The sequence below is a fragment of the Echinococcus granulosus genome, assembly GCF_000524195.1.
Source record: "Echinococcus granulosus chromosome Unknown EG_S00003, whole genome shotgun sequence".
NCBI lineage: Eukaryota > Metazoa > Platyhelminthes > Cestoda > Cyclophyllidea > Taeniidae > Echinococcus > Echinococcus granulosus.
In genome coordinates, this window is record NW_020170383.1 from 941,133 (window position 1) to 951,686 (window position 10,554).

Genomic DNA, 10,554 nt, shown 5'->3' on the forward strand with positions numbered 1-10,554 from the left:
TAGTACTAACAGATGCACAGGGCAACATCCCACGTAAGCACATATGGACGTAACCCTGCAGTCAACTCTGACCGAAATAAAAGATAAGTGTGGTGGTTTCTCAATGCATCAGTCATATTTCAAATAAACCCGTTCGGCACTCATGAGTGAATACAAATGGGATGTTGGCTCTCACGAGGATGATGATTCGTTTCTTTCAAGAATCTGCGCAAAAGGTGTCGTTGCCTTCCATCCTGAGCACATCTGTTTCTGGAAGTTCGGAGGCGTGGTGTACAAACTGCATGAATTCCAACTTCTAAAATAAATTTTTTATTTTAACGCATTTTCGTATTTAAATGGAACGTTTTTTTAATGCCTCAAACGTTAATAAATGATTTCCTTTTGAACAGAGGCAATTCTGTCAAGGATTTAATCTTGGTTCTGTTCACAATTGCGTCAAAAAATCCACTACCGATTTCCAAATACCTGCTTTTATTTTGCTCCTACCTTACAAAAAGGTATGGGCGCACTCAAATGTATGGATTAAAGGCAAAACACTTTCCTCCGATTTTATATTCAGCCAATACGGATGCTAAGATGGTGAAGAAGAAGCCATTTTGGAAGCTTTCGAAGCAGAGGAACAACACTACCCTAAAGCCCGTCGAGGCGGCTCCAGCCAACGGCACGTTGCGCAGCCTCTTTATGGATGACACGGCGCTATCGCGCTCCATGAGAAGGAGCAGTCTTACCGACTTCGACGTCGGGGTGCCAAAGTTCCGACGGCCTTTACGCGAAAGCCGCTCCATCTGTGTCCCTTCGGCGGCAGAACAGGCTTTCCTTCGAGAAATAAATATTGCCGGACTTTCTACACAAACTCAAGGTATTTATAAGAGACTGTACTGTTATATTTATAAGTAGCTTTAAAAATAATTTTTGTTGAGATGCAAGAACATGCTAGTCTTGAGTGGTAACCATGCACCCTGTCCTTTTCGTCACACAGCCAGGTAATTTCTAAGTTCTAGGCAGTAAATTAACCTTCCAAACAAATAAAAGTAGCACTGATTATAATAGGACGCCGTGCAAGGTCTGAATAGTGAAAGCGGTGCTTTGAGGTGAACTCTCCATGTGTAAAATATCACCTCCCTCGCTTCACCCCCCAATATGGCTGCACCTATTACGCATTTTGGCTAGTCGACTTTGAATATTAGCACAAGGTTGTTTTTAAAGGAAAGCTGGCTGAGGCTGAAGGGTGGCATTTTTTTGCAGAAAACCTTCATTACTGTGTGCTAACGAAACACGCTAAATTGGTTAATTGAGTGTGCAGCTGTAATACACTTCTAAAACTTTAATTAGGGTGTTTTAAAAATGCTAGTATTTGAAATTTGCACATCCTTCACGATTTGGAAGGTTATCGCAAGTTTTATCAGAGGGAGAAAATTCACCTGCTAACTCAATTTATCGCGCCAAATACAGTCTCTACAACTTACTTTGGTAAGGGGCGAATAAATTGTGCCAATAGAAGCAGACTTTTTTCATTTTGTGAGAGAAATGGGAGTCTTATTCTACCGTTGAAATAGATACTGTTCACCTACAAAATACATGCGTGGATTCATTGTCAATCAGCTATGATAATGTGCTTTCTAAAATAAAAAGGAATCCTATCATTATTTTAAAAACAGCCTTGTCTGTTAGAGTGTTTATTTTTACCAACTTGCTGATGGCAAAGTTGGGTGACGACCTCCGATTCCAACTGCATCATGAAATATTGCCCAGGAATGCTTCCGTTTAGTCGGGGCGCAGAATTTTCGACTATCTTATGGTTGTAATCGGACGCAAGGTTCTCCGTTCTAGTGATGACTCTCTTACTTGAACAGTAATAACAGTTTTTGCATGGAGAAATAGTCCCCAGTAGAGGTGTATTTCAACGTCGGAATTATCCGACATGAAGAGGGTTACAATACAATGTGCTGGCGGTGGATAAAAAGCAGTGTTAGTGTCACTCCATGCCACAGTTGCCGCGACCTAGTCACCGTTTCCAGGGCATTTTCCGCGGCTGCCATAGATGTACGGCGGTGAGTTGGAAGGATTTATGCGAGAAGCGCTAGCGCTGTCCTACACCCCAGCGGCGCGAGGCACGCAAGGCCACGACAACGGGCCTCGACCAATTGGCGCGCGCGGCCATTGATTGGGTGGTGGACTGGACAAATGCCTGCCAACGTGCGCACACGCAAGCACCAAGGCCAAAGAAACAGTAAAAGAAAAAGAATGCGTTAATTTTTACGGAATGTTGCAGCGGTAGTGGTATAAGTTGGAGCAGCGCGGTCGATGTTACGGCAATAAAAGCAGTCATCGGGTCTGAAGCACCTTTTCTAATCATACGAGTTTAAACTATTCTATACTACGAAAGCAGATTGGGAAGCTGAGTTTGCATTTTTGAGGTATGCTTTTTATATTCATTAAAATTGCTACAACACAGCTTTTGTGTTAAGATTTACCAGAAATTCGTTGGGAAGACTTGGTTCCTTTTATTTAAATGCTTCTTTTAACAATTACAGTTACTCTTTTCCTATTCTTTTACTCTTCCACAAATTAAATAATGGCAAATTACTAATTCCGTCTACTTTCCACTTTGCTTTGTTTGCCTTTGTCTAAATAAATAGTAAATAATCTTATTCAAGGGTGATTTAAACTATTCTTAGGCACAGTAGTAACGTATCTCCCTATCTCAATTATAAGTTCTTCCCCTGTCAGCCTGGTACTATTAGAGGGCATCCTGGAGGCTTCGCGTCTACTTCGGATTTATTGATAATGCTTGTAATTCCTCTCACACTAGCTGGCCATCCATTTGCATTGTAGATGCGATTGCTTTTTCATGTCTGTTTCCTGTTTTAAATAAACTGAGAAGTGCCGAAATGGATGCCAATGATAATTCTCTTGATTTCCGATTAAAGCTGAATGTTTAAGTACATCCACAGTCAAGCATCTTCCTGCCCATTACTTTTCAATAATTAAATGTAGTTTCTGTCTATTCGTTTTACAAGAGGTTAACTTCTCTATCCTAACTTCTTAAACGAATTTCGTTGGCCATACTGTGTCGTTCCTACACCTTATGCATGAAGCCGTATGTGTGATATAAGCGTCCAAGTAAACTGTCAAAATGATAAATCGCATATGGAATGAATAATGTCAAAAAATCCGGGGAACTTTTTGCTGTACAGAACATCCTCAGCTAGATTACGTCACCTAAACCATTAACCATTTTGTGGTGAATTAGAAAGAAATGTTTGCGGGCATTTTTCGCAAGAATTGTGATAGATTCCCCAGTGTTACAAAACATCCTTATTACTACGTGATTCCCTTAAACAAGTAATTTTTCTAGTAGGTTAAGTCGTCCCTGGTTTTGGGCATCCACAAGTCGCAGCCGATGTTCGTTTTTGCGCTCAGTGATACCACAACAGATCAGTTCGTGAAGTGCTGAAGGCCGTGTCCGCTGCCTTCCAATAACACTAACGCATTCACTTCAACAAAAGCACAAAAGGCTTATACACAGCAGCAAAGCAATTTAGTGAATCAAGGCAGAAATACGATAATTTTACTTGTTCGAGTTAGTACTGCCACTGGGATTGAGCATCGCATGCAGTTAATTCATACAACTTTACGTCTGTTAGAAAGTGATTTTGTCTTCACACTCAGTTTTCGCACATTTTTCGCAGCTATTGACCAAATTTAATCTACTCCTAGAGGAATTGACTTGACTAATCCAGCTGCAATTTTTGAGGATTATATAAGCCTCTGTTGCTGATGGTTGCCTTAAATTTTTTTTGCTTTAGTTCACGATATTCACGTGTGGCACCAGCACCAGCTATTTCGAGTGAATCGAGTATTCAAGGAGGGTCAGTCAAACGAGTCAGAATTTCTCAAAAAGTTATTTGCCATTCTCCTTCCCAAAGAGCCACTTCCTGTCGACATTACGAGTGCTTTCCAAGTTTTGGACGAACGCCTTAAGTCGTTTCGACCAATTCATCCAAACGAGTGGGTTTCTTTTTTTATAAATTTGAGCAGGGTGAATACCCATTTTATTCATGGCAGAATTGCCACCATTCCTATTGTCAGATATTTTATTTCACAACTTCTGTGTGTGATAATATTGTGTTTTCTTTCATTAAAGACATATTGATGTTAATCTTAACATTTGGTCCAAGTAAAATTCCCCAATCACCAGCAAAAATAACCCATCTCCTCAACCTCCTTGTGAACAATAAAACAGACCTTGTTTTTGGGCTTAAGTATAATGTACAACTAATACCAAATGAAACTTCCAACGCGCGGAATTGTGATTTAACCTGGTAAAAGTGAATGCAATAACAAGTTTGTAAATGTTGGTGTTTACCTGACGCCTTGCTGAATGCGATTTTCGCCTTTTCCTCACCTTTATCAGATGAAGTTGTGCGTTTATCATTTTTTAATCATTAACAAACATTTTGGTTTCTCCCACAATACTTAACTTTACTTGAGAAGCTATGCCAAATGGAAGATTCATTGTCTCCCTTTGTTCAATTATTATTACTGGATATTTTGTGTCTCACAACTTTAACTTTTCGTTTTAGAATATTTTCCAACGGTTCCCTGTTAAAATTGCTATGCAGTACGAAGGCAGAAAGTAATCCACGACGCGGAAGTGGCGAAGCATGTATTTTGTCACAGCAAAGGTGCTCTGTCATATATCAGGGCAACGAAACGTCCGACGTTCGTCCCGCTCCCCTCCTGGGGCGCAAATATAGCAACTCGATAGTTGGAGCAATCGAAAAACAAGTAATTTTTCAGTTTTTCTAAACATTTGTTAAATGGGTGTTTTCAGCTTCAAGAACTTTACTCATTTCACCATAAATGGGCAATTTTAATTGTTCTAATTTGGAATAAGTTGCCACCCTTTTTTTCAGCAGTTATTTGCCTTTACCTAAATTGCTGGTTTCCCTTTTCAGCTACTACTTTTCTCAGAATATAACAGATAGCGAAGCCGAAAAGAGACCTTACTGGTACCTGATAGGTAAATGTAAGAGCAAAAAAACCGTTGCGCTCATATCCATTATTAACTCACTGATTCGTTAATTTTAGCCAACGGGCAAGGATTTTACTCGTCTTTTAATATTATCCGAAAAATGTAAGAGTGTTTTGTGAGATAAGTGGTCACTTTAGTACAATTCGTTCACGGTTATTTTAAATAAATCGAGCAACTTTTGTGGAAATCACTTGGAGACGTGCATTCTGCTTAATCCTGTGACACTTAACAAATGGAATTTCAGCTTAGCGACCACCCGTCTTAGGTGTAGTATATGTACGAGACAGGTATATGTGTATCCGCTTCCTTCTTCAAAGAGCCGATTTATAAATTTCTTCATGGTCAAAAAAGCTTGAATGTTATAAAAAGTATTACCGGTAGTTGTCAGTGAGCTAGTATTACTCAATAGTTCACAGTGAACTAATCATTTTATCTCCTGGTCAAATTATTCGGCTGTCGACTTCTTCCTTCTAAATTGGCTGTGCGATTCCATTAGCAGTGTAGAGTATTTAAGGTTAATCATGTCGTTCATTACAGCCGGGCATCAAGACCTTCGCGTTCAGAACAATTTTAGTGATGGTTTCGAACTATGAACTTTGTTCTTAAACTGTGTTTTAGAATAAAATTATGCTAGAATTGGCTCCACGTATGTTTAGCTATCGTGCATCTTTATAAAAACCGGGCAAGTGATAAGTATTGGATTGGGTTGGGTATTTAAGATTAATTCCTTATGGGATCTACCCTTGTAAACACCAGATAAACTTTTAAAAGTGTTTGTAAGTCAAAATAGCTCAATCGAAACAGCTGGATAATCGGTTGAGGAACTCAATCAACAACCATGCTCCTTATATTCACTCCAGTACTATATCGCTGATGCAATTTCAGGAAAAGGTAGAGGGGAAAACGAAGGTGGAGAAAGAGAAGGGTGAAGAATCAAAGTCGAATTCGCCCTCATCGCCGGACATCATGCAATCGCAGATACCATCGGGTGGGGCACCTACGCGGCTGCCAATCCATCCTACCCTCATTCCGGCCACGATGCAGGTGGGCTCAAACGGCGAGCGCCACCTCATTCTGCACTACCCTGACGGCCATACCGTCGCTACTACGGCCCTGCCAAACCAGTCGGGTCAGTTCCATCTGGTCCCATTGCTTAACCAGCCCCAGGCCCAGACTTCCCAAACCACCCTTCGTCTTATCCAGACAGCTCCCGACTTCTCTCACACTAAACGGCAACCCCTTGGGATGAACTTGGAAGCTCACACTCACCTTGTGAAAAAAAAGTCAGGGCAGAAGGTGGAGTTGGTTTGCACTTGCCCACCTGAATTACACCATGGTGAGCTCCTTAAACACTTTCCACATCTCTTCTGATTTTACAATGGTTAACTCCTACCCAGGTACTGAACTAAACTTCTTTTACCTTAAAATTTGGTCTATTTATCCGTGCCACACTTTCACCAACGTCTTGTTGCGACATTTGGGAATCCCTCTCAAAGAATTCCTTCGGGCGCTTTGTCGATTTTTCTTTGGGCATTAACCGATTCTACGCGATAACTGGGGGGTGGAAATTTTGCGTGAAAAGCTTGGACAGATCACTAATTGTCTCAGGGCATGAACTCGAAGCTTGCTAAATGGCCTTTTGAAAAGAAATCATCAAGGTCTGAGCGTGGCATAAAAACATGCATTTCGATTGCGCCCTTACTCAATCTGAAGAACACAATTTATCATTGACCAACGCCTAATGCTACAGAATTTAGAAATTTTAGTTCTTTTTGTCTGAGCACTGATAATAATAGTAAGTAAAAATTTTTCAGAAATGGATCATTTACGTTTCTTAGTTGAAAACGAGAGACTTGGACGTCGCTGAGGCAACTCGGAGCAGGAAGGTGGTGTTGCGTTGACGCAGCTTGAATGCACGCACTCCGCAGAATTCGCGTTTATTTTTGCCTTTTTTGTAAAAAACAGTTAGTTATGATATTAGCGATTAAGAAAATGTCTGTTTTAGTCTTAAGCTTAGATTAATCCCGGAGTATCTTGGAGAGATTGAGTGTAAAAGTTGGTCAACCCATTATGTGTTGTTATCAAGAGGAAGCTGTTTTCTCAGAGAGTTATTTTGTTGTGACTATTAATCATGCCTCTTCTTCCCCCATTTTTCTCCATATTTCGTCTCTAATCCATCATGCTAATAAAGTCAAACGCCAAGCGTAAATAGGTTTTCTTTGGCTACGACTTTCGGAAGTGCTTTATCAGGAAACCAAGTGGACTCCCTTTTCACAAAATACTTTTCCTATTTTATTTTGGCTGTGAAATTTATAAAGAGAACATTGGGCATGCTGTTAGAGTGGCGAATAAATTTGCAGTTTACTGTTTTCGGAATTTAAATGCTTTGTTGTTACCCATAGCGCTAATGCAAGTGGTAAATCACAGTTTAAAAATACTTCATGACAGAACTCGAGGACATTGGTGGGTTTGTACTTTAACCCACAGTTATCCCTTTCCGTTTTTATCCCATTCGATAAAATAAATATAACTATTTCACAGTCCTTCGACAATCACAAATGGAAAGTACAAGCCAAGTTGATCGACCAGGTGATGGTGATTCCCTCAGATGGCTGAAAAACACCTCTAGAGCTGGACTTTCATGTGTGGGGTGGGCCAATTCAACACCCCAAACTGATCTTTTGACTTCGTCTAGTGGAGAGAGCAGCGAAACCTTCCAGGAATCGGATTCCTCAGGCGGAAGTTGTCAGACAAACACTTTTTCCACCATTAGAAAAGGGATGATCCCTCCCGACGTCCTTCTGGCCTCAGTTCTCAATGCGCAAAGAAGGCGACCCACTAAACCGCCCCAAACACTCGAAGAGGCACAGTATGTTTCCCCATCCCTTATTGCGCCGCGAACTCCTGATGCCTTGCCTCCTTCCCCTACTTTAGCTTAATTAGCTGTAGAAGCTCAAAGTGATTAGCATATTAGCTCCTACCGATAATATTGACTAAATTTATGGCAAGGTTTAGCTTCATGGCCTGCATTAGTGATTCCTATTTTTACCATTATGTGCTAAGTGATAATAAAAAGGCATGTGAACCGGTAGCTCTCTATAAGTAACGTTACTAAAGTAAAATATACATATTTAAGCCTTGTGCCAACTTTTTTTTCTTGGATTTATTATTCTAACTCAAAATGAGTGTAATCTTTACACCTAGACACCGCATAGCCTACATGGAGAACCAGTTGACCCAACTGACAGCCTGGATTCGAGCAGTGCAGACGCAGGGTGGGTTGGAGGGCGATTCCAGCAAGCTCGTTGGGATTCCAGGTCGTTCTCCACCCGAACACTACACCTCAGGATTAGCTAGTACATGAAAGGCAATTTAGTCTTTAAAATACCCCACAGATGACAAGATCGTTGGAAGAATGGAATTGGGTCTTGTTTCTTATGGCCTATTTAATGTGCCCAGAGAGCTGCCATTTCTCGGCCAGTCTAGTGACCAGTCTAGTTTTATGCAATCTTTATAATTCTTATCAACTTGTTTGCAAACAATTTTGCAAAAGATTTCAGTGGTGGTGGAGCCAGTGTACTGTTGCTTTTCACTCAAATCTTACAATCTTTATTTCTCCACTTCTGATTCTCTGGTATTTTTCAATAAAACTAATTTTATTTATCTTTGCTGCTCAAATCTGTGCAATAATCACTTGTGTTGCACTGACTGTTCTTTATGCAACGTAAACGAAAGCTGGAAGTCAAGGTTTGAAAGAATGAAATTGCGCTTTTTGTTTCTCTCAAGTACTGATGGTTGGTTCAAAGTATTTATCATCTCTCACACTCTATGTTTGATATTTTGCCATTCGTGATAGCCTTCTTCATCCTTTGCAAATTTTCTAAAAATAGATCTTGAAACCTCGATTGTGATGTTATTTCTAAAGAGCACTGAGCAAGTTTGGTCCACTACACCATTATTTTGTTGTTTTCTCTGCTCATAATAGTAAAAGACAATGATTCAGCCGCGGTGGAGAGCAAATGCCTCTTTGCCCACTGTTCCAGTGGTTATGAAAGATGCCCCCGCCCTCCCTCACCTCCCTATCCGCATCAGTCAAATTGCCAGCGCCTCCTAAATGCCTGCAAGGGGTTAAAAGACCTCCGCTTGGATCTGCATGGACTGAAGCAGACCCACGCCGCTAACACTCGTCAAATGCGTAACATATCCAACTCAATTGTTAAGGAAATCATCGTGAGAATTTGCATTTATTGAGCTTTTTCATTTGCGATCCTCTTAATCTGCCTCAAGTAACTAGGTTATGGTACAAGGAAATAACTCAATTCTTGTAAAGTTCAAGTATTTAATTGCAAATCATTTGATACAGCACTTTCAGTTAACGAACATTTGACGAATGGACATAAAAACCCATAAATAACTCCGAGGTAATTCTAGCTCCAACTTAGCATGGCTTTGTATTTAGAATTTTAAATATGCCGTTGATTGAGTTCTGTTTTACTGTTTACTAAGTGTCCCTTTCCTCCAGACATTGTGTTATGATGTATTTTGCTTGGATTATTCCGTAATTTTGAGCACAGAAGCTATATCTTGTTTTGTTTTATGAGCGTCAAGTAAAATGTGTCATAATTAAAATGCTTTTTAGGCTGTGTTGGATTTATTGAGGCTTGATGTTTTTTGTGATCTCGGTGTCCAAGTGAAAGCTGTTGCATCTATCACCATGGCTCTGCGAGGTAGCCCAAAAATGATTGTCTTTGTAAACTGGCATGACTTGTTGGGAATGAAGCAGGGCAAAATACCACACTGGGTGATTGGTGCATACCCGGTGTTCAATGCAGCAGCGCAGCTTTTAAATAGCCTGCAGCATGCGAGTTGAAGGTATCAGCAGACGTCACGGTACCCGCTAGTAGCTTTGCGCATTTGTTCAGCATCCACAAACAGGCATCACCACCCGGAGCCACGATTTTATCTGTCTTATATTGTGAAAAGAAGGTTATTACATCTCCCTTATGAGATATTTTGCAAGTCTTTATGCCTCTTCAAAGCTTGAATCATAGTTTGCGGGCTGAAAAGCTATTCAAAGTGCAGTTTTCATTACTTCTGTTCAGCTTGCAGCTTAAGGCTGCGTCCTGCTGTTATTTTTCTTTTTGCTCACCATTGATTGAACTGTAAGTCCTACTTCTCCAAATCCTTACTCCAATAACTGTGTGAATACTATTGGGAATAAACGCGGGTAATTGCACCGTGGAGCCAAAAGGAGACCCAGTCCATCCCTTCCCATCTGTTGTAGCCGAAAGGACGTTGTACTGGTGTTTTTACTAGCTTTCTACACCAATACACATAAGGCATGATTAAAGATGGCAGAACTGATTATCAATGTGGAGGATTTCCCATTGTTAATCTGCAGGTAGTTAACTTACAACCATAACCATTTCCTATGATTCAGCATTAACATTAAGTGATATTAAAGTGACCGAGGCTTTTGTTGGGATATAGTATGAATTAATTGTATCTACCGACTC

At 40.4% G+C, this 10,554-nt stretch overlaps 1 protein-coding gene across 1 annotated transcript in view; it reads left to right on the forward strand. All coding sequences in view use genetic code 11, as the record gives it.

Annotated features, from left to right (window-relative positions):
* Positions 1-576: 576 nt before the first annotated feature.
* EGR_00793 (Coiled-coil domain-containing protein) overlaps positions 577-10,554 on the forward strand; it is a gene marked incomplete at both ends in the record, with an annotated part of 17,178 nt that continues 7,200 nt past the window's right edge. The window contains 12 exons of the mRNA XM_024490042.1: positions 577-859; positions 1,407-1,470; positions 1,992-2,043; positions 2,103-2,230; positions 2,273-2,332; positions 2,362-2,402; positions 3,810-4,011; positions 4,587-4,791; positions 5,924-6,374; positions 7,580-7,907; positions 8,243-8,394; positions 9,024-9,268. Coding sequence (XP_024355445.1) covers positions 577-859; positions 1,407-1,470; positions 1,992-2,043; positions 2,103-2,230; positions 2,273-2,332; positions 2,362-2,402; positions 3,810-4,011; positions 4,587-4,791; positions 5,924-6,374; positions 7,580-7,907; positions 8,243-8,394; positions 9,024-9,268 — 2,211 coding nt within the window. The remainder of the gene's footprint in view (positions 860-1,406; positions 1,471-1,991; positions 2,044-2,102; positions 2,231-2,272; positions 2,333-2,361; positions 2,403-3,809; positions 4,012-4,586; positions 4,792-5,923; positions 6,375-7,579; positions 7,908-8,242; positions 8,395-9,023; positions 9,269-10,554) is intronic.